This window comes from Aedes albopictus, chromosome 1, assembly GCF_035046485.1.
Source record: "Aedes albopictus strain Foshan chromosome 1, AalbF5, whole genome shotgun sequence".
Taxonomy (NCBI): domain Eukaryota; kingdom Metazoa; phylum Arthropoda; class Insecta; order Diptera; family Culicidae; genus Aedes; species Aedes albopictus.
In genome coordinates this window covers 311,529,095-311,553,410 of record NC_085136.1, presented here as the reverse complement: position 1 = coordinate 311,553,410, position 24,316 = coordinate 311,529,095, and the positions used below count along the sequence as shown (strand labels likewise).

General features: G+C 44.1%; 2 protein-coding genes across 2 annotated transcripts; one reads left to right on the top strand and one right to left on the bottom strand.

Annotated features, from left to right (window-relative positions):
• Positions 1-2,071: 2,071 nt before the first annotated feature.
• LOC134292108 (uncharacterized) lies at positions 2,072-4,649 on the bottom strand. Its single transcript, XM_062860867.1, has 2 exons — positions 4,464-4,649; positions 2,072-4,409 (listed from the first exon to the last, which is right to left on the bottom strand). Exon 2 carries the CDS (start codon positions 4,310-4,312, stop codon positions 2,072-2,074), a length of 2,241 nt encoding a protein of 746 aa, XP_062716851.1. The 5' UTR covers positions 4,313-4,409; positions 4,464-4,649.
• A 3,715-nt stretch (positions 4,650-8,364) lies between these two features.
• Positions 8,365-23,450, top strand: LOC109423547 (N(G),N(G)-dimethylarginine dimethylaminohydrolase 1). The gene is made up of 6 exons (XM_029876915.2): positions 8,365-8,789; positions 9,115-9,189; positions 9,411-9,555; positions 9,642-9,842; positions 20,323-20,547; positions 20,623-23,450. The coding sequence occupies exons 1-6, from the start codon at positions 8,749-8,751 to the stop codon at positions 20,746-20,748; spliced, it is 813 nt and encodes a 270-aa protein (XP_029732775.1). The 5' UTR covers positions 8,365-8,748; the 3' UTR covers positions 20,749-23,450.
• The last annotated feature ends 866 nt before the right edge of the window (positions 23,451-24,316 follow it).

Sequence of the window (24,316 nt, the reverse complement as noted above, 5' to 3'; positions counted from 1 at the left end):
GGGTAACTGTGTTGTTTTTTCACAGCGTTCAGCATACGGGTTCCCAAAACTGCTGCCTTGAGTTCGAGTCTTGGAATCGAGATCGTCTTGAGCGGCGCAACTTTGGTTTTAGCACAAACGAATGCTACCTGCACACCTTCTTCAGTTTCTATACGAAAGTATGCCACTGAGGAATATGCAGCCTCGCTGGCGTCGACAAATATGTGCACTTGGAGATTATCAAAGCTTTCGGGAAATGGGGATCGAAAGTAACATCGTGGTATGCGAAGGGCGTCTAGCTCCGGGAAGAGGTTTGTCCACTGTCGCCATCTTACATAGAGATCTTGTGCTATTTCTTCATCCCAATCGGTTCCTCTTGACCAGATATCTTGAATTAAGATTTTTCCGTGAATCAGAAAAAAGGAAACGAACCCAAGAGGGTCGAATAAACTCATTACTACTTTGAGTACTTCCCGTTTGGATGGAACACGTTGGTCTTCAAGAATACGCGCAAGGTCGCTTCTCAAGGTGAAGGAGTATACGAATACATCTTCCTTTGGAAGCCATTTCATTCCCAGCACCGACTCCGATTTGTCTGCCCGCTCCAGCACCAGATCCTTTTCTGTTTCTTCTCCATGCTCTCCGATTCCACGCAGCACATCTACTTCGTTGGACAGGAAATGACGCAGCGTGAAACCTCCACTAGAATGAACCAATTTAACCTCGTTGATCACCTCTATTGCCTCATGGATGGTTTTGAAGCTATCTAAATAGTCGTCCACGTAGTGATTGTACTCGATGGCATTGGCTGCCCGTGGAAACTCGTTTTCGAACTCTTTAGCATTGAGGTTTTTTACGTATTGGGCCGAGGCAGGCGAGCTTTTCGAGCCAAACGTAGCCACATCCATGATGTAAATCTGAGGATAGCCGGCCGGTTCACTACGAAACACGAATCGCTGTGATTGACAGTCGGGTTCGCGGATCTTGATTTGGTGGAACATTTCCATTATGTCGCCACAGACTGCCACTGGGTATTGCCGGAAATGACACAAGACTTGAGGAAGGGGAGTGAGAAGGTCTGGGCCCTTGAGGAGTTTGGAATTGAAGGATACTCCGTTTACTTTGGCCGCTGCATCCCAGATTAGTCTGACTTTTCCGGGTTTTTTAGAATTGGTTACGATACCCAAGGGCAGATACCATACGCGGTCCGCCGCCACAGAGGTCAGCTCATCTAGTTTGGCCTTATGGGCATAACCCTTTCGCTCGTAGTCCGCTATCTGAGAACGAACTTTCTCACCAAGTTCGGGATCTCGTTCAAATCTCCGCTCTAGGGCAAGCATACGACGAATTGCCATTGGATAGCTATCGGGAAAATTCGGATTGTCGGTATTCCACAGCAGGCCAGTCTCAAAACAACCACCAGCCGTGCGCCTAGTTGTTTCCTTCAACAATCCTTTCGCTCGTTTTTCATCCTCCGGTTCTTGCATCTCGCTCGGCGTAGTGATACCCGCATTTTCTAGTGCGAAATAATCACGGAGTTGCTCGTTCATTTCATGATCCTGATCAGAGGCCGCTCCAACATGAAAGTTGACGATTGCAGAAGCTTTTGGTTGTCCGGGAATACAGCCGTAGATACCCCAACCTAGACGGCATTTCGCACCAATAGGGTCTTTTGGTCCACCTTCGCGGAGCTTCAGCGGAACACAAAGTCGAAGATTATCCAAACCAATCAACAATGGGGCACGTTCGGTGTAGTACTAGATTTGTAGTAATGAGCTGAATTTTAGTATGGTGAGAAGGTCCATTCTCCGTTTCTGCAATGAAATGGTGCAAAAAGTGTGGGTATTATGATTCCTTGCTTAATTTGATGCTGTTTGAGCAAAACTTTGGATAACTATGTTGTTTATGTTGCAAGAAATGGAGAAAACAACAACACTGATGCCCAAAGTTTTGCTCAAACAGCATCAAATTAGGCATGGAATCATAATACCCACGCTTTTTGCACCATTTAATTGCAGAAACGGAGAAACGACCTTCTCACCATACAAAAATTCAGCTCATTACTACAAATCTAGTACTTCACCGATCTGTCCTATTGAGGCTGAACAAGCTCATAATCGTCCAAGGGGAGGCCGCGCAGATGAGGAAACCGTTTCGCAAGATCGTGGTATTTTAGCGTTTGGGATGGGAGGACCAGATGGCGAACTGTGTGGACATGATCCAATTCGTAACGAGCGGAACTATTTTTACCGGATATCTTCAGTTTTAACAGTTGTGACTTGGACTCAACTCGCGTCACATTCCCAGTCCACTGGAGGGTTAGTGGTTCGGTCGGCCCACTAACATTGAGTTGTTTGGCAACAGATTCCTCTAGCAGCGTATACGAGGAACCCTCGTCGATAAAGGCAAACGTTATTTGAGATTGCTCCTTGCCGTACAACATCACTGGAATGACGCGGAACAGCGGCCAATTATAATCCCCTGCAGACACATGGCTTGCAGAAATATTCACGTTACTGAGTGGGGAGGTAGAAGAGTGGAGAAGGGTATGATGCTTTTGGCGACACCCATCGACGCCACAGCCAGACCATGACCTACAGGGCCATCTACCATGACTGTTCAGACATGTTCTGCATAGACCCTTGAGCTGGACCAGCTTCCAGCGTTCATCCACATTTGCCGATTTGAACTGCGCACAGTCGGCTACACGATGACCGTCGCGTCCACATGCTACACATAATTTACCTGTTTGGTAGGGTCTACCACCTGCTTCAGTACCACCTGATGACGGTGGCTCCGATGACCAATGTTGCGATGATTCCACCTCAGAAGAATGGGCACGGACGATGCCTGTCTCTTTCGGCCTTCGCTTATCCCCTCGTGCAGCGCTATCAAACGACGGTAGATCGAAGGTAACTTCGCTCGCTGCTGTTACAAGACCTGCCATAAACTCGCCGAAGGTTTCCAATGTTGCCGGGAGGTTCTTATTCTTGAAAACAGCCCAGTCCAGCCGCATCGTGCCAGGTAATTTTTCCACAAGCTCTTGCATCAGAACTGGGTTTGAGAGATGGTTTTTCTGACCGGCCGCTTTCAAATGATCCACGAGATTATGAACCGAGAGTCCGAATTGCATCAGCGTCTCCAGTCGGTCATGTCTTGGAGCAGGAACTTGTTGAAGCTTGCTCATTAGAGATCGAATTAGAAGTTCTGGTCTCCCGTATAACGTGCGCAGAGTCTGGATGACGTGCTGTACGCTAGATGGCAGGAGCAGACGACTTTTGACCGACTCCAATGCGTGGCCCTTGAGGCACCGCTGCAGGCGAATGAGATTCTCTGCGTCTGAATAGCCGCAGGTGGCTGTCGACTGCTCATAGCAGCTGATGAAGATGGGCCAATCTTCAGGGTTCCCGTTGAATGTGGGTAGTTCTTTGCCCAAAACTTGTCGTGCCGCAATTTGCTGCTGAGAAAGACTACCTGTCACTACACCATGGGATGGGAGAGGGCAGTGTGACTTGTCGCGTGGTGCTGGGGAAGACGGAATGGTGGCACCTGGTAATGGAACGGTCAAGAGGTTCTGCAACGCCAAGGATACTTCAGATACCGCTGGAGAATGCGCGCCGGATGGCTGATTATCTGCCGGCCTGGCTAGAACTGCGCTGATCGAGGGGTCTTCATTCACCTTTTCCTGCGCTGCTAGCCATCCCTTAACCTTCTCACTGGAGTCCGGAATTGATCCACCTCTGCTGCTGGTCTGTGCGAGCTGCCGAATGATTTCGTTCCGTTTTTCCAGGGATTCGCGTCTGATTTTCTGCTGCATTGCCTTCATAACCGAATCTTCCTTCAGTTGTTGTTCACGGAGGCGCTTCTCTTCTTCCGCGAACTTCTTCTTCTCTTGCAGCTGACGCTCAGATTCTTCCATTTCACGCCGTTTGAGCTCCTTCTGTTCTTCCAGTTCTTGTTCCCTGAGATGCCTTTCTTCTTCAATCATCTTGAGCTGTTCCTCAAGAAGCGCAGCTCGACTACTAGAGGTCACGCTTCCAGGCAAGTTAGGAAGCTGCTTACTTCTTCTAGACCCGGCCTTGGATCCTTTCGCGGAGCTGGTTGTTGACTTCAGGGTTTTCTTGTTGGCTGTCAACGTCGATGCCTTCTGCTTGTCACAACAGGTTTTACAAGCGAACTGAATGTTGGCTGCTTTGATTCGCTCGTCGACACCGGCACAGCTAAAATGTTGCCACAACTGACATGTGTGACACTGGACCATTTCTTCCTCCGCTGTATCGGGCCGGTCGCAGGATTGGCAATTGTGCCCGGTGATATTTGCCAGATCGTTCATCTTCCGCTACCCCGGTTAAATATCTTGAAGATTGTGGGGGTTAGGTTCCACTAAGTCCAGAAAGCAAACTCGAATTTGGTTGATAGTAAGCTTCAAGCTACAAATATGATTTTATTAGTTCAGTTTATGGATTATAATATGATTTACTCACATATTTAGTGAACCCACTAGGAAAAGCGGATGATTGAGTCTGCAATATCAACTCCACGTTACGTCTAACCTGCCAATGAAACTACTGTTTACAATCTAGCTCTTACATTGCATGACATACACCTTACAATTGGGATCTATCCAGTAGCACACTAAGAATAATCCGTACTAAAGTTAGACTAAGTAGAATTTCTCAATTATTGGAATAGTAATGAATTTCAGTCTTCTATAGTAAGCACGTAGAGTGACTTTTCACTTTTTCACCAATGACATTTTCTCTCCTCCTTCTGTGCCTTGACGTTTCTCGGACAGCCGTTGGTCGCGTTTAGTGGAGTCGCCGTAACGAGGGACCTCGTCGTCACAACTACTAAAACCAGAGTGGTATTCGACGCATCAGCGGAGACCACGTCAGGTCTGTCGCTAAAAGACACGCTGTCTGTGGGGCCCACTGTGCAAAACGATCTTTTCTCTATCATCTTGAAGTTTTGTACCGTGCCGTACCCATATTCTCACAACAAACACTAAAATAAATGGAAGTTCTTGTTGCTAGAGATAATGCTTCACATTACAGTAGACGTTCGCTCGGTGCAAACGCTTTAACTGCAATGCTTTTTGACTGCAAGTCCGCTAAGTGCAACAATTTTGCAGTTATCGCACCGCTACCCGTCAAAATGAAATGTCAACAGCGATGCGATGTTTTTCGCATGCACTTTTGTTGCAATGCGATGTTTTTCGAATGCACATTGGTTGCATTCTGCGGCAACTGACAGTAATGTGACGTCTGTCAGTTGTTGCAGTTATCGAATTTCATTCGGTAAGTGAAACGTAAACATGTTGCACTTATCGAACGTCTACTGTACCATCAAGTGTGTTTGTTGTCTAGCTAAATGTATAAAATAAATTAAATCTCATAATAACTTCCAGTCTCTGATCTAGACATATTTTTGTTTATGGACGACGTGTTCCTAATTATGAACACCATAAGAAGCCGTGGTCCTAATTCTGAACACATAGTCAAGACCTTTAGGGGGCATCCATTTAGTACGTCACGCTAAAAATGAGAATTTTCGACCCCCCCTCCCCCCTTCGTACGGGTTTTTTCTATACTTTATACATTGCTTGTCACACTTTTCAGAACCCCCCCTCCCCCCTCTAAGCGTGACGTACTTTATGGATGCCCCCCTTACCCACTTTATAGTAACTGGGCAGTTGGCCAACTATTAAATTTTTAAATAAACCGTTGAATCGGTGTATGTGGGAATTATTAGTATTGCGTCTGTTTGTTTGTGATAGGGTTCTGGAAAATATCTAATCACGTATGACAAAGTGTATCAATATTCACCTCTTGCTTTATTGATCCACTGCTGTTCATTTTCCCCACCACTGCTCAGCTCACTTCACCGCAAAATATAAATAAAGAAAGTGACGTCACACAAACCATCGGAATAGCAGCTCAGTGCAAGATTTGAGTGGGTCCCCAAATGTGGAAACCCATCGCTTATCCCATGTCGCGTCCTTATTTTCCATTCCCGTTTAGATGCCACCGGTGTGAACATGGGACCCTATTCAGGGCACGGAAATAGGGTAGGGACCCAGATAGGGACGCCCGTGGCGGTGCTCTAATAGGAAGCAATCAGTGAAGTACTAGATTGAAAGTAGTGAGCTGGATTTTTGTATGGTGAGATGATCAATTCTCCGTTTCTGCAATGAAATGGTGCAAACAGCTTGGGTTATATGATTTCTTGCCTAATTTGATGCTGTTTGAGCAAAATTTTAAGTAACTGTGTTGTTGAAGTTTCAAGAAATATTTAAATCTTTAAATAATACAACAACACAGTTACCCAAACTTTTACTCAAACAGCATCAAATTAGACAAGAAATCATATAACCCAAGCTGTTTGCACCATTTCATTGCAGAAACGGAGAATTGATCATCTCACCATACAAAAATCCAGCTCACTACTTTCAATCTAGTACTTCACTGATTGCTTCCTATGGGGCACGTTCGGTGTAGTACTAGATTTGTAGTAATGACACCGACAAACCGACGTGATACTCTGTTTCCAAGATTGGCAAGAAATTCTAACCTCAAAACGTTTAAAAATCGTAACTCGTTCTGTCATTTTCGTCTTTTGACAAAAGAAACCTTGAAGAAGATGTCATAAAACAGCGCGAAAATTTCCAGCTGATCAATGTAAACATCACATACACTCTTATTTCTATCTCACCAATAGAAGATACAATCAACCATGCAATGAAGCTATTCAAAGAAATCCTTCGATATATGAAACAAAATAGTCAATAAGTCCGAAATCAAATATCCCAAACATAAAATCTTTCACCGGATGAAATTAATTTCAACGTTCATAACAAAATGTCTTCTTATTGCGGAAAACATTCAATGTAGGTTATTACTTCAAAATGTGCAAAATAATTTGACAAGGTAAAGTTCCTGTACGCACGCACACATAAAGAGGAAGCTGTGTAAATCATCGAACAGATGGAGCTAGTGATTAAAAGGAGAACTTATTTGCCAAGAAAAATTGGAAAAGTTGTATGAGCTGGCACGTCGGTTTGTCGGTGGTAATGAGCTGAATTTTAGTATGGTGAGAAGGTCAATTCTCCGGTTCTGCAATGAAATGGTGCAAAAAGCGTGGGTATTATGGTTCCTTGCCTAATTTAATGCTGTTTGAGCAAAACTTTGGATAACTATGTTGTTTATGTTGCAAGAAATGGAGAAAACAACAACACTGTTGCCCAAAGTTTTGCTCAAACAGCATCAAATTAGGCAAGGAATCATAATACCCACGCTTTTTGCACCATTTCATTGCAGAAGCGGAGAATTGACCTTCTCACCATATTTACTAAAATTCAGCTCATTACTACAAATCTAGTACTTCGCCGATCTGTCCTATTGCAAAAACTAGTCAAATTTTGCAATAGGACAGATCGGTGAAGTACTAGATTTGTAGTAATGAGCTGAATTTTAGTATGGTGAGAAGGTCAATTCTCCGTTTCTGCAGTGAAATGGCACAAAAAGCGTGGGTATTATGATTCCTTGCCTAATTTAATGCTGTTTGAGCAAAACTTTGGGCAACAGTGTTGTTGTTTTCTCCATTTTTTGCAATATAAACAACATAGTTATTCAAAGTTTTGCTCAATCAGCATCAAATTAGGCAAGAAAACATAATACCCACGCTTTTTGCACCATTTCATTACAGAAATAGAGAACTGACCTTCTCACCATACTAAAATTCAGCTCATTACTACAAATCTAGTACTACACCGAACGTGCCCCATTGATTGATGCACCAAGCGAAAAGAAGAAGAAGTTTTGACATCCAAGCGGTGTGCCGTTTACATCCATCGACCAATCAACGACGAGGATCTCATCGACGGCACACCGCTTGGATGTCAAAACTTCTTCTTCTTTTCGCTTGGTGCATCAATCAATGAGCGGACTTGCAACTAAAAAGCGTTGCAACGAGCGAACGACCGCTGTATTGTTCGTGCAGTTGAAAATCGGAATTTTCGACACGCGAAAATCGATGTTTCTCCTAAACCGTGTGTCGGACGTACGTCGGGCACAGTGCGCTGGATAGAGGGCCAGATCCGCTGTCCAGCGCACTACGTCCGACGTTAGGTTTCACGTATAGATTTTGAGAAAATTCGATTGTCGTGTGTGAGGAAACTTCGGGTTTCAACCGCGACGACAATATTTATTTTTTTTTCTCAAACACGGCGGACGGCATATTTTTTCCGTGTTCCACTTTGTTCTAGTACTGCACATTGCATCAACAAAGTTGATGTTTGCGGTGTAATGTAATGCCCGACTAGTTTTTGGAACCCTTAGCCACCCATCGCGCGGTGTAATCCGCTGCATTGTTGTGACAGTTCTCACGCATTATCCCGTTGGTTTGCTGGCGGAACGCTAGTCGTCGTCGATCGGCATCACAGTCGTTTTTCATTCATAAATTTATTATTCTGCAATCGTTGTAGGTACGCGTACCGTAATTCCCTTCCCATACGTGTTACTTTTCACTACGTTTCCGTTCGGTGGGTGGATGCTAAAGTGCGTAAGATCATTTATTATCCATCGGATGCATCCGATTTTCGTGTGCCGTGGGTTGTGATTGCGTGGTCATCGAGGTGTTTGTGGAGGAAACTGGAAAGAAGCATCGGTGGCGTTCAAGACTGAATATTTAGTGTGTGAAAGGGTGTGTGGCGAATTCCGAGTGCTAAGTAATTACAGCTTATTGACGGCCCGATTTGGAAGCGCTTTTATCATGTCGTCACCTTTCCGGTATACGCACGCAATAACTTGCAGGTAAGTCATTAGCATAAAATAGTAGTAAGATTAATTTTATCTCTATGTGGATTTGGCAGCAGAATCAGAGAGTGCATTTGCAATGATGTCACCTTTCTGCTGTTTGACCATAGCCATCTAGGATAGTGGCCTTGTACGATTTAGGGTGTGGAACAGAAAAATCGATGGCGTTTGGTAGGCTGTGCTCTAAATTCGTGATCATAGCAGCCATTACGATTCTCGAAATGAAATGGATTCAATTTGTGGGAGATCTAGGTGCCCGCCATACCCTTCTTGTTCTTGTTTACGAAATCGTTTTCTAAATTGAACGCTTCTTCAATTACAGAATTCCCCTATCGTTGCGCACCCGAGGCGAGATCGATTTGGAAGAAGCAAAGTTGCAGCATGAAGCGTACGTGAGGTAAGTGTACAGCAAGAATAAATTGTGCGGCTCGGACCAGAAGCACCCTGCCTGCACATTTCTACATATTCGGTTACTGCGGCGGCAAGCTGATGAACGGTAATTGAGATCGTAATCGCCGCCGCTGCCGAATGTTGTCGTTGCTTTCATGGTGTTTTAACGGCTCGAACGTGTTTTATTAACGAACGACGAACTGATATGCATTCTGTTGTATGTTTTAGATTACTGCGCGACTTGGGACTGGATGTGTTGGAGTTGCCACCGGATGAGAACCTACCGGAGTGTCCATTCGTGGAAGATTGTGCGGTGATATGCAATGGCATTGCTTTGATTTGCCGGCCCGGCGATCCCAACCGACTCAAAGAGGTACATAACACTAATACTATTCTAGAATAGAATTCTATGGATTGAGTTGTAGGCTTTTTTAAACTTAAAATAATGTATAATAATAGGTCGAAGCGGTGCGCTCGGTGCTCCGCAAGGAGCTGGATCTTCCGTTAGCGGAAATCGCCGACCAAAACGCTCGCCTCGACGGAGGAGATGTCCTTTTCACCGGCCGAGAGTTCTTCGTAGGGCTGAGCAAGTGGACCAACGAAGCCGGAGCGCGTGCAGTGGCTTCCGCCTTCCCCGAGTATCCCTGTGTTCCGATCAAGGTAAGGCACAAGCTTTTGAATGCCAAAGCTTTTCGACTCATATAGTTCAAGTTACTTATTGTGTGTGTGTAAATATGTTCAGAACAGTATACTGCCCATGATCGCATATCAGTCCCATCTTTGCTGGGTTTCCTATTCATATGGGACAATTATGCGATCATAGGCAGTATACCTCACTGTACAATAATGTTCATTCGCTCGCGCTCTCTCTCTAGACTAGAACCCATCTAGATAGAAGTGTAGAATTAGATTTTACTAATTTTACTAACTATTTCTAACCAAACCACTACAAAATATGCATTCACCACTTTTTCTTCTTTCCTTTTTTCTTCCATCCACACCTTATTCGAACTCCACACCCAACACTGTGTACACACACACACACACACCCCGTTCCCATTGTTTCCGGTTCCACTTTTCTCGTTTACCACACCATTTCTTCCCACCACTGGTGTCTCCGTCCGTTATTGGCTGCGTGTGCGTGTGTCTGTTTGTGCGTGCGTTCGCAATGCAAATTTGTCCTCACCTCCCACCACCCCTCCCCCGTAGGTAGAGGACATGAATTTCGATGCTAGTCCGATCACGTTGGAATTAGTCAATGGAGTGATTCAGGTGTTGAACTTACTAAAACCAAAAAAACGTTGAATAGACACACATTTGTTGATTGATTGTTCGTTGTTGTGCTGCTGTTGTGATGAGCTTTTGAATTTTGGCCAGTTTTCTTAGCGAGAGAGTTGAAACTAAAATACGAACAATCTTACTGCTGCATCTATGCTTGGCTTGTTTGTGAATGCTGTGAGCGTAAACTGAAGCTGTATATTGTACGTGCTTTGCGATCTTGAGTTATGGTTGATGAGTTAAACGTTATAAACCATGAAACAACTTTTTAAAGCCCTATTTTTCAAATTTTTGAATTAGTACTTCACTTTATAATTTGAGTCGACAACCTATGAGAAGCTGTGTATTGTTCAGGCCCTGACAAGTTCTCACCTCATCGTAGGTTTGACTCTATCCACATCGTGGAGTGCACGTATGTGCTGTGGAAAGATCGAACAATAAAGGACTGTTCATAAACCACGTAGACCAAAATTTGGCCATCTCAGACCCCCCCTCCCCTCCCCCCTCGTAGACTTTTGTCCATACAAAAATTTTAAAATTTGTATAAAGCGTAGACTTTGGCTAGACCCCCCCTCCCCCCAAAAAGTCTACGTGGTTTATGAACGGCCCCTAAACAGTTTTTTTCTTTGTTCACACTCAGCCGAGAAATCGCTCGATGAGTGGAATCTCGTTTTGTGCAGACCAACTGTTTTCGTGTGCGGGTAAAGAAATATATTTTTGTTGCAGTTTTGTTGCAGTTGCAGCGCAGCGCGCGTGTGTAAGAGCTGGTCATTGAGCTACAGTCCCAAGGTGTTAAGCAGTTGCGTCGGATTACCCAGCGTGATGGAGATACGACGATCAACACTCCAACCATCGTTCTTACCAGCAACGGTACAACCGCTTCTGAAAGTATCTTAATAGGATGGATCCGATGCCTACTCGACCATTTTATCCCTCGCCTATGCTCTGCTACTGCTGTTGACAGTTCGAAAACACCCGTATCCGCTATCAAAAAAACGTCCAACTCAACCTGCGTTTATTGCTCTGGAATGCACAAGATCGACAGCGAACATCCGTGTACCGCTGCTTCCAATTCCACGAACCACACCCTCTCTAGTCGAAAATGTCCTATGTAGGGTTTGTGTTCCATCAGTAATCTCACGCTCCCAATTTCATCCTATTCGAAAACAAGCAATTACGGCACCGATTGATTCCGTTCTTTTTGTTTTCATGCGTGCTCACTTCTAACAAAAAATACAAAAATAAGAAACAAAACAAACAGTGCTTCATTCCTTTGTTTTTCGTAGGATGAAAATGGGAGCCACATGCTTAATATGGGAACCATTACCCTACATCAAGGAACGAGACATTCAGCATCTTCGGGCCGACATGGGAATTCCGTACCCAGCAGCTAAGCAGCAGTACGAACTAAGGCACAACCCGCAATCAATGGTCTCCGTTGTGACTGCTAGCAACGACCAGCGTTTCACTGTGCTCTACACCAAACTGGACAACGTGCTGGAGGAAATGAAGCGCAAAGACGAAAGAATAGAAGCCCTACTAACAAAAATCCGCTCACATCGAGAGACTCGAAGCAGCACTGAAACTTCCACCGCTAGAAAGGATGACTCTTTCCAAGGAGCACGGAACATTCAATGATCTCGTTCAGAAGATACGCTCCCTGAAAGCCTAGTGTTCCAGAAAAGATAAGGAAGTCGCAGTAATCAGTGACATTTACGTTCCCAAGAAACCTGCGATTAAACCCTCTAACCTAAACTCACGTACTTAAAGCCTCAATAGGTAAACTTGGAAGTCGTCGATCCACCCGATCGGAGTAAATCCTAGACAGCGAATAATAAAAAAAATCGGTCCTAAAAATAAGGTTGCCAAACCAGACAACTACGAACTGCGCCACAAACGTTCCAAGAATTGCATTTCACCAACAATTGATCCGGAAGATATGGATTCCCAACCCGAATCGGATGACATCGAAATCCCCTTCGGAAATAAACCGATGCTCAACGCATCCGGTTACATTTCAGATACCTAAACGACCCTGCCTGTCGAGTCCTCAGAAAGTTTACCCTACGTGTACAATAATCAACTGCCCAACAATGCCTCACCACCCAATTGACATTGGCACTAAGAAACACACGAATGATGAGAGGACTAGCAAAATTTTACCTAAATCCCATCCCATCAAAACCATAGCCGATGATCCGAATGCCACTACGCCTCACAAATATGCAATCCGAAGATCCAAACACATTGGAGCTCAACGAATGTACCCGGTGAAGCCATTGAGCAGCCCAGGCACCGTCAGTGCCGACGTCAACTCCACACCGGTACTGCCGGACAACCCTGGACGACACTCTTTGGCGGCCGGAAGCGGGACGGAAAAGGGAGTTTTCTCCTATAGCCCTAAGGACGACGTGGGAATCATCTACCGACCAACACTCAACATAGATTGAATGTGGACGAACATGCCATCTCGTCAGAAGGACCGAGAAGCGCCCTGCCATTAACAGCAAGGTCTGATGCAACATTATACGATCTACTCCAACTACAAAAGGGTATTCCCATCTCTGCAGCAGAGCCTTCTGTCTTGCCAGATCTACTAGGGACTGGCATACAAAAAGATGTCCCTGAAACGACAGTAGGCGCTCACCAGTCTGAAGTCCATTACCACTCACCTTCAGTTGGACAGACATCTTCAACCTCGGCTGGTCGTTCTCGTTACACTCTGCCCAACCCCTCTAGAAGATCACTGGCTATCCAGTGGAACGTAAATTATTATTATTTTTATAACATACCTTGAAATTCTTGTGAGAGAGCATCAATCTATTATCCTGGCAATTCAAGAACCAAACAGGATAAGTATCAGTGGTCTGAAAAACTCTTTAAGAGGTCAGTATAAGTGGAATCTAAAATGTAACCGAAACATCTACCACTCAGCTGCGATCGGTGTTCAAGTCGGGATACCTCACCATGTTCTTCAATGGGAGTCAAACTTGACTATCCATTCCCTTCCCTTCCAACGGTTATATCGGGCCATCTTCCCAACGGAAATATTCCGGATTTAAAATCAAAACTCATGGACGTATTTCGAGTCCTCGATACACCAATCCTGATCATGTGGGGATGTCAACGGCCACCATCCTGAATGGGAAAGTAATACCTCCAACAGCAGGGGTTTACTAATACTGGAGATTGCAGAAGCCTTCGGATTAGTCATTCTCAACGACGAATCTCACACATTCACCAGAGGTCAGACAAGTTCAGCTATTGACGTCAGCTTAGCCAGCCCATGTATAGTTAATCGATTTCTCTGTGCAACAGCTCAGGATCCAATAGGAAGTGATCATTACCCGATCACTATCCTAACCGATCAACAATCGCAAGCGATATTACGCCGTCCACTTTGGAAATATGAACAATCACAGATTGGTAACAATTCCAGGAATCAATAAATTCGAAAATTCTCGACCCAGTCGTGGACAACATGGATGACTTTCTAAAGGCTGTCAAGGAAGCTGCCACAGCTTCCATTCCTCGATCTTCAGGGAACCCTAGTCGTGAATCCCTCCCTTGGTGGTTTTCTGCCATAAAAAACGATTAAGGAGCGACGAAAAGCGTTACGTGCCGCAAAAAGTCTTCCAAATGATCATCCTGCTAAACAAGAGGTCATGGAGACCTACCACTCTAAAAGGATCCAATGCTGCCAACAAATACGCGACGTAAAGCAAAAAAGTTGGATGGTTTTTTTTGGAGGGGGTCAATGCAAATCAAACCGCATCCGAAATCTGGAGCCGTGTAAATGCTTTGAACGGCAAACGTAGATCCAAGAGAATGATTCTGCAGCTTCCCTGCGGGCCAACTTGGGATACGCTTATTATAGCCAACGCCCTTGCCGACCATTTCGCTTCTCTCTCGTCTCTTGGTCTCTATGAAATGGATTTTCTCAGGCGTAATCAAGTATCACTCAACAGTCTTAATCAACTTGTAATCCCGAAAGAAACTAACACTTCGCCCATAAACTCGCCGTTTCGAATGGCAGAACTAAACTTCGCCCTACGTCGTTTCAAGGGCAAACAACACCCAGCGATTTTAGACCGATCTCCCTGACGTGCTGTGCCAGAAAAAAAAATATAGAGCGTGTGGTGAACCGCCGATTAAGTCGCTTCTTAGAGGATAATAAACTTTTCGACCACCGACAGCATGCCTTTCGTCCTGGGCATGACACAGGAACCTATTTTGCGGGCTTAAGTGATGTTCTTCAGGACGCAATAAACGAAAACCCTCATGCTGATATTGCCTCACTAGATCTGGCGAAGGCATATAACCGTGCCTGCCTGGACACCCCGAGCCATTCGTCATAATAGGAAGCAATCAGTGAAGTACTAGATTGAAAGTGGTGAGCTGGATTTTTGTATGGTGAGATGATCAGTTCTCCGTTTCTGCAATGAAATGGTGCAAACAGCGTGGGTTATATGATTCCTAGCCTAATTTGATGCTGTTTGAGCAAAAGTTTGGGTAACTGTGTTGTTGAAGTTGCAAGAAATAAATAATACAACAACACAGTTACCCAAACTTTTGCTCAAACAGCATCAAATTAAGCAAGAAATCATATAACCCAAGCTGTTTGCACCATTTTATTGCAGAAACGGAGAACTGATCATCTCACCATACAAAAATCCAGCTCACTACTTTCAATCTAGTACTTCACTGATTGCTTCCTATTGGTAATAACTACTCCTCCATCCGAGCCGAGGAAACAGGCGTCCCACAGGGCTCCGTGATTGCGGTTACTATCTTCCTGATCCTCATGAATAGCATTTTCGAAACGCTACCCAAAGAAATTTATGTCTTCGTTTATGCAGACGATATCGTGTTGGTTGTTATCGGCCGTACATTGAAGTTCATAAGGCGAAAACTCCAATCAGCAGTATCTTCGGTCTCCTGATGGACTACCCAAACCAGATTTAGACTGTCTGCAGAGAAAAGTGTCGTCTCTCATGTCTGCCGATCACGTCACCGAGTGTTGCCGTCACCGATAAAGGCAGGCGGATGCCGGATACTGCACAAAAAGTCTGCTGCAGTTCTTGGAGTCCGGTTGGATCGCAAGCTAAACTTCGGAGAGCAACCTTCTTCGCACTCTCTCCAAACCACACAGGAGTAGCAATAGAGACGTTCTCCTCAAAATACTTAAGGCTATCGTCAATAGTCGCCTTTTCTACGTAATTGAAATATTTGGACTAGCTGGAAACTCTCTCATCGATCGTTCAGCCCCCACACACAATCAAGCTATTCGGTCAATCGCCGGACTTCTCCCATCCACCCCAGCAGATGCGGCCTGTATAGAACTTGGAGTGCTTCCTTTCCGCTATCAGGTCACGAAGACTCTATGCTGCAGAACCATTGGATACCTCTAGAAAAAAAAAACGACCGGTAGTCAAGAGGTCTTTCTCCTCAGGGAGGCGAACAGAGCCCTCACCGGACTCGGACGCACTTTCACCGACCTGACCCCAGGAGCAGACTTGAAGACTTGGTGCAAATCCATCATCCGTTCATCCAGGGCCCAGGAATGGTCCGCCAGTGGACTCCCTATTTATCAGGAAAATTAAAGAGGATCCTACAAAATGGACAGATACAACCAACCGACGCGACCAACAAATTCTTTCTCGCCTACGAGTGGGACATAGTCTGAGTCATCTTACTCATAACATGGCAAACCATGGTCCTTTCCGCAAACTATGTCTAACCTGCAACAACACAACTATGACTGTTTAACTGTCCCTGCTACCAATCGGCACGTGATCATCGCGCTATTCCCCACTCAATCAGAGATGCTGTAGCGAACGAGCCGACCAACGAAGCAGCATTAATATCGTTTCTGAAGGATACTGGACTATACCAAAATATTTGACCGTTCTAATCTCAACTTGCATCCTTGAAGACTCTGCTACTCTCCCGGACGGATTTGAACTAACGTTTAGAAACTATTTGTGTTTCTGTATAGTATTGTAGTGATATAGTGTCCAATTTAATACTTTGTAGTAATCATCGCCAGGTGGGCCTCTCACTGCGAATCCCTCTCCAAACCCTCCAAGAGATGAACCAGCCATAGGCTGAGAATCTCGATAATAAAGTATTATGTATATTATCTTACCCCATGATTCCATTCGGTAACACATACCACCAGCTAAAAGGTTTTTGTGCTTAACCGCAAGGTTTTCAGATATTTTTTAAAATCGGAACACATCTACTGGGAGCTGTTATTCTTCTGACTTCAGATATATGGAGTACGTCGTAAGCAGCTGATAAGGACAGTATCGCAGCAGAACTCATTAAGATGGCCTCGGAAAAATTGGCCACCTGTCTACGCTCGTGGGTAGATCTGTGAAACCGAACAGCTACCGGAGGAGTGGAAAGAGGTATATTTTTTTTCCATCCACAAGAAAGGTGACAAGATAATGTATAAGAACTTTCGAGCGATGAGCATTTTGAATGCCGCCAACGTGCTATCCCAGATTGTGAGTTTGTGGGAAGTAATCAAGCTGGTTTCATCGACGGCCGGTATTTTATAGAGTAGCAGATAAAGTGCCCAACGCTAAAGTCGATTTGCTGTGTAGACTGGGATGCATTTCTACGAATCGAAGGTTTGGAGCAGCAGTACGTGATCAATTTGTAGCGTGAAATGCCGTCCGATATGCACTTTGTTGAATTTTGTCACGGTGAAGATGATCGCAAATCCTTTGCGTTCTGGCTGATTGTTGGCTTGTTCGGCGGATGCCAGTGGTCTGGAAGAGGTGGGCAAAATGGCTCACTTCAGTGATCGGATCCGAGCCGGTTCAATCACTCTAGTGAACCGAATCTTCTGAACGGATTGAATGGCTGCACCGCACTGAGCTGTCATGACTTTACAACATGTGCTTTTTCCTCACGCCAAGCAAACAGCTAAACAGCTAAACAGCTGCGCCTCCGAACCCTCACCACTACAGTCCTACCAACCGCGTTCTGACCTGTTATGACCCCTGGTGAATTCTTCACGCATGTGGTCCGCAAACAAAGCACACGATGCGTCTGAGAGAATAAGCTACAAGCACTCCATAGCAGAGTTGCGAACGGTTATTTTCTCGGGTCTTTCGTACAGAGGCTTGCGGACAGGTGATCCGACTCTCTCTGGAGAAGAGCCACGATTCACTCCCTTACTGCACTGATTCGGATCTTTTCAACGGCTCCGGATCTGATTGCCCATCTCTTCTGGACACATGTTGAACTACCATCGCCGACCCATCTGGAAAATTGTGGCTGATGATCGTTTCAACTCCTACCGATGATGCATCCACTAAAACTGCAATTGCGAGCTGCGGATTGTAACTCCGCTGTTTCTGTCTGGTTTTAATTTAAGAGTTCATCTAACCGTAACCAGTCAAGCTGCTATCAGAGAGCTTAGCAGCAGTCTCTTACCTGTCAATACGGTTGATGTCAGATCGGAGAAAACAAGTTCCAAAAATAAAAACAGACTTGGGAGGCCCATAGGTATACAAGAAACAGGTACAAGAACGTTACAAACAGAAGCGGAAACAGCAGGCCCGCTTCTTTCGGGAGAAAAAGCGACGCCTAAAAGAAGCGGAGGGCGAAGAAATGGAACTGCTGTGCCGTTCTTAAGAAACACGGAAGTTCTACCAGAAGCTCAACGCATCTCGCAATGGCTTCGTGCCGCGAGCCGAAATATGCAGGGATAAAGACGGAGGCCTCTTGACGGACGGACGTGAGGTGATCGAAAGGTGGAAGCAGCACTTCGATCAGCATCTGAATGGCTTGGAGAACGTAGGCACGGGAGGCCACGGAAACAGAGGAAACAATGACGCAAGTGCAGCGGAGGACGGAAATGAACCAACTCCCACGCTGAGGGATGTTAAGGATGCCATTCACCTGCTCAAAATCAACAACGCAGCCGGTAAGAATGGTATCGCAGCTGAACTCATCAAGATGGGCCCGGAAAAGTTGGTCACCTGTCTGCACCGGTTGGAAGTCAGGATCTGAGCAACCGAACAGCTACCGGAGGAGTGGAAAGAAGGGGTAATCTGCTCCATTTACCCATTTACAATCATTTGGAATTTGAGAACTTCAGAGCGATCACTATTTTGAATGCTATCCCAGATCATATTCCGTCGTCTGTCACCTAAAACGAATGAGTTCGTGGGAAGTTATCAAGCCGGCTTCATCAACGGCCGCTCGACAACGGACCAGATCTTCACCGTACGACAAATCCTCCGGAAATGCCGTGAATACCAGGTCCCAGCGCATCACCTGTTCATCGACTTCAAAGCGGCATACGATGGTATCGACCGCGCAGAGCTATGGAGAATCATGGACGAAAACGGCTTTCCTGGGAAAAATTGAGGTGAAATTTGCGAAAAAGTTACTCGTCCTCTCGGTGAGACTCGAACTCACGACTCCTACTAGTAGGAGTCGTGAGTTCGAGTCTCACCGAGAGGACGAGTAACTTTTTCGCAAATTTCACCTCAATTTGTCCATTTCTCACTCACGCCAGTATATGTAAAGTCTAGCTTTTGGAATAAAGTAAAACTTCCATTCGGCTGGTTAAGCCGCAAAAATCGATAATTAATTTAATTATTTCCTGGGAAGCTGACTCGACTGATTAAAGCAACGATGGACGGTTTGCAAAACTGCGTACAGGTTTCGGTTAAACTATCAAGTTCATTCGAATCTCGCCGGGGACTGTGACAAGGTGACGGATTTTCATGCCTACACTTCAACATCGCTCTAGAAGGTGTGATGTGACGAGCCGGGCGCAACAGCCGGGGAACGATTTTCACAAAATCCGGTCAATTTGTGTGCTTTGCGGACGACATGGGCATTATCAACAGAACGTTTGGAACGGTTGCAGAGCTGTACACTCGCATGAAACGCGAAGCAGCAAAGTTCGGACAAAAGTGGCGCATGCCTCAAAACAACAAAGTAGGGTCTGGGACCATTTGGGCAGGAGCACCTATTTTGGGCACTTACTGCTATAACTCAGTCAATTTCAAATCAATTGATATGAAATTTTGTACATGGCTAGATACTGTGCGTATCTTACCGTATTCCAAAAATTAAGTCAATTAACTGAAAATTGACTGAGCTACAGCAGCAAGTGCCCAAAATAGGTGCTTCTGCCCAAATGGTCCCAGACTCTACATGCTGGTTGGCGAAACCGAACACGACCAATTCAGTATCATAATTTCTATTTAATATAACTGATTTTGGTATCATAATCAATTGCATAATAAAAAATAATTGCACAATGTTCATAATGTAACTCATTTGAGATGCATTATGAGCATTATGCAACATAAATGAGTTGTATAATGAAAACAAAATTATTGCATAAAATTTTATATGGAACTCGTTGCAAAATTCGATTTTTTCAGCACTCTTCGTGTATGTGCGACTACTGATGCAACTCTTTACATAAATAACTATTAACAATGCCTCGTGCTGTGTTTTTAAACTATTCAAGCCCTTTTTCTATGCATTGATGTGAAATGACACAGATCCTTTGAAAAGCATTTACCTTAAGTTATGCACGTTATTTGTTCAAACACTTTTCATCGATCATTCATTTGTATGTTGTCTTGATGTTTTTTCACGTTTCTTCTCCTTTCTACCTCTTTCTATTTATATTCTGTCGTTCAAACTAGTTTGTTACATTCTGTTATCTTGAACTGCCTGTAATTACTAATGTTGACTCCAAGTTACTTTGCTTTTGATTCCATTGCTGTCTTTGGAAGCCATGCACGTCACTTGTCCTCCATTAAACTAATCTTGTGTTTTTCTTTCGCAATCTTCGAATCGCCTCTACACACCCGATCAGGTGACCGAGCACCATCACCTCAAGTACTACGTTTCGATGGCGGGTCAGGATGTGCTCTGTGTTAGCCGAAGCAAAGAGTCGCAGGAGATACTGAAACGAATCGAGCGGGAAGCGACGTACACCTACAGTACGCTGACACTGCAGGAAGAACAGGCCGCCAACGTGCTGTTCGTAAACGGGACGTTGATCCATCGCCTGAGCGAAGAGATTCCCCAATCTGCGGCGGTGAGTTTTTCCGTCATAGGTATACAATTTTTTTATATTCCTAATTGCATGTTGCGTGTGTGTAAACTCCCACAGATCCTCTCGCAAAAGCTGGACATTCCCCGGCAGACGGTGCCAATGTCGGAACTGGGTAAATTCTCCAACGGCCTGACGGCGTGCTGCATCCTGGTGAAACGATCCCGACACATCAAGAGTCTGTAGATAGATCGGCGAAGCATCATCGGTGAGATGTATCAAATTCTTTTTTGTTTTTTTTTTCTTCTTCGTTCATACCTGATAACAGCAGATGAGTATTTACCAGAAAAGGCGTATTTAACTATTTATTGTTTACATCGCATTTTGTTTTACAAATGTGCTAATTTACGTGCTTTGTTACTAGCTCGGATAGGCTTATGCTAAATTTACATTGTTGAAGTAGTGTTTCTGTGAATTCCAGTTTATACTCGTTTTAGGCCAAATTTCGTTCGTCTCAAAGGTAGTGTAGGTTCAATTCAGTGCATTTAAGAGCTTTTTCTAAAGATAATTATCGAAAACTTTCCATACATTCTGTAAGATAGAACAACGTTGAATATAGTGAGATCTGTTGGCATATAAGTCATAGGGGCTAACCTACTCGCGAAAGAGGGAGGGGAGAGTTGCTAGAGAGAGGCAATGGTATTTTCAGAGTCATTTAAGGGGATACTAAGAGAGTCTTTGGAGGGTTCAAGGGATTATCTTGAAAATTCTTTGAAACTCCCATGAAACATCCTGAAACCCGATCCATAATGAAACTACTTCTGACACTTTCACTTCCTGTCACTTCCAGATAATTTCTTGAAGTCTCTAGAAATCCTATTTGAAATCATATAACCCCTAAAACTCCTTTGAAATACCCGGAACACCCTGAAGATATCTTTGAAACAAGCACTTGACCCCAAAACCCTCTGAAATTTCCTATTCCATTGAGTTTTTAAAAAACGCTTGTCTCCCTTTATTCTACCATATCAAGGGGCTGTCCATTAATTGCGTAAGGGTTTAGGCTTGGGTTTAGGGGGGGAGGGGTTTGAAAAATCTTACGCGCCTTACAAAAATATTTGAGTTCTCATACAAAAAATCTTACAGGAAGGGAGCAGGTGTCGAAAAATCGTGAAAATTCCTTTACATAATGAATGGACTATGGACATCCCCTAACCATCCATGAGACCTTCGTATGTACCCCCTCCCTTAGGCTAAGATCACCTTTTGTCTCTTTAACAGCCCGTTTTGCTGTTACCTTAAGCCTTCTGAGACTCCCCAAGACTCCAAAAGACCTTTATACACCTTTTTTTCCTCAATCGCTCCTGAGATCCCTGCAAAGATCCTTTTCTTCATCTATTGAAACCCCTCTGAACATCCTTTCTAACTATAGGGTTTTCTAGTCTTCGAGGATATTCTTGGAATTTTGTGAAAGTATTTATAGGCAATTCAAGAAGAGGACATGGAAATATCTGGGGAAAATTAGGAGATTGGTGGGCATCCCTATGTGCCCTATTATGCCATCAAATTTCACAACAGTAAAATAATACATTCTTTAAAGATAATTTCTTCTCTGTCAAGCTATGCGTTACGCTTTTCAATAAAACACCAGAAACAACAATAGATAAACGAATGTTACGAGTTGGTTGTGACTACGTGTTAAATAAAGTCATTTCCATTAGAGCTAAGTTCGAACAGGCTGAAGAGAGATATGAAGCCAGCTGAAAAACTGAAACAAATATCTAGTTAGAACCGTACATGACAAAATAGATATAACAAGTACATATTTCATAACAACCAGTGCTCAAAAATCCCCAATACTTATAGAATATAGAGGTAACGCGAATATCTTCCGATCAGTAATCGAAAACATTCTAAAACTTCCAAATTTTTTAAAGAACATTTAGCTTAAGAGATGCTTGAATTCCAACATTGTACTGCTTAGTTTTAGTTGCCACAGTGCGGCTTGGTTCAATGCTTGTCCTTCAAGCTTAGTATCTTTCCGCTAGCACAGACAAACAGACGTAACACCTTGAACGATTTTCATGGTAATCCATCGCCCAGTTCACACTACCATCACCTGGTGGAAAAGTTGCACGAATCACTATGTTGTGCAATATCGTCAATAGAAGGCGCTAGTGTGAAACGTCAAACGCATAGGAAAACGATGCGCGCGCCTCTGGTTGTGAAAACCACAACTATGAAAATTTAAAATGATCGTTAAAAGCGTGGTCGATAGAAATTTCGCAAGTGTTACGTCTGTTTGTCTAGGGCCCATATAGCCGAGGCGGTAAACGCACGGGTATTCAGCATGACCATGCTGAGGGTGACGGGTTCGATTCCCGGTCGGTCCAGGATCTTTTCGTAAAGGAAATTTCCTTGACCTCCTTGGGCATAGAGTATCTTCGTGCCTGCCACACGATATACACATGCAAAATGGTCATTGGCAGAGGAAGCTCTCAGTTAATAACTGTGGAAGTGCTCATTGAACACTAAGCTGAGAAGCAGGCTTTGTCCCAGTGAGGACGTTACGCCAAAGAAGAAGAAGACGTCTGTTTGTCTGTGCCGCTAGGTTCAACTGTTTATCTGTACGTACTACTCAAAAGCGAATCTCCGTTGCTGTCTTCTCGAACCTATCTGATCTAAGTACATAAGTTAAATCTCCAAACTAGAATTAACGCCCCTCCTGTAACACAAACAAACTAGATACCTAGTTTTCACATAGCATTGTACACTGATGGACTCAAATAAAATCTCATTATTGCTACCTGGCATTCGATTTATATTGAAAAAAAAAAAACAAAACATATTTTCTAGGGATCATAAGCAATTTAACAGAACCTGCGCGAGTTGTGCGGGCAATGACTGTAGTCAAAATAAAGATAATACTTTTATTGCTATCGACATAATTTGTTTGATTTAGAGAAGTTGACTGAAAGAAAGCTAGGTAACTTTGCTCTTTGGAGGCCGTGTTCAGCTCTACGTCTCCACAAATGTCATAGGATGAGACTGTTTGTTAGTAGGAAAGCCAGGCCCAAGTAGCATTTTGATGAACAATTAGTCTTGTAGAGGTTTTGAAAACCGTCATAAAGCCAAATACATTTTACTTTGGTTTTATGGTGGTTTTAAGAAGCTCTTATAGTCTATTTGACTAAAAAATGTTGTGGGGGATCCATATTGGTAAATTATTAGACTACATTTAACGGTTCTAGAAAATGTCGGTTCCTGGAAATTCTGAATTGTCGAAGTTTCACTAGATTCTCCAACGTGACTTTGCGCTTGCCGTTTCTTCGTTCATGGTCGCCGCCTTGTCTGCCTTTAGCTGAGAAACTCTTTCTGGCATGGATGTCTGAGTCTCTTTTCGAGTAGAATGCACAAATAAATCGCAATGCCTTGAATTGATCTCTTGAAAGTTTCAAGTGTTCAGGTGACATCTGTTAACATAGTAAGCATTGAATTTGTATCCCCTCGATAAATCATTCTTTGTTAGTCACTACACCTGGTCAGACGCTTTTCATTTCAGGTTATGATCCCAGGATAGCTCCTACCGACTGGTGTAGCCTAGCAACCGGCTAAACAACAAGCCGAAAAGTGAAAACAAACATCTCAAGAAGTCTACAACCTTTTTTCATCTGTACATCTGGAGAAGGCTTCCCCGTCAATGACGAATGGATGTCGCTGATCCTCATGATGAGGCTGCCGAAACGATTCGCACCGATGGCCATGGGATTTGACACATCAGGTATCAAGTGGACGGGGCAGACTGGATGAAGTC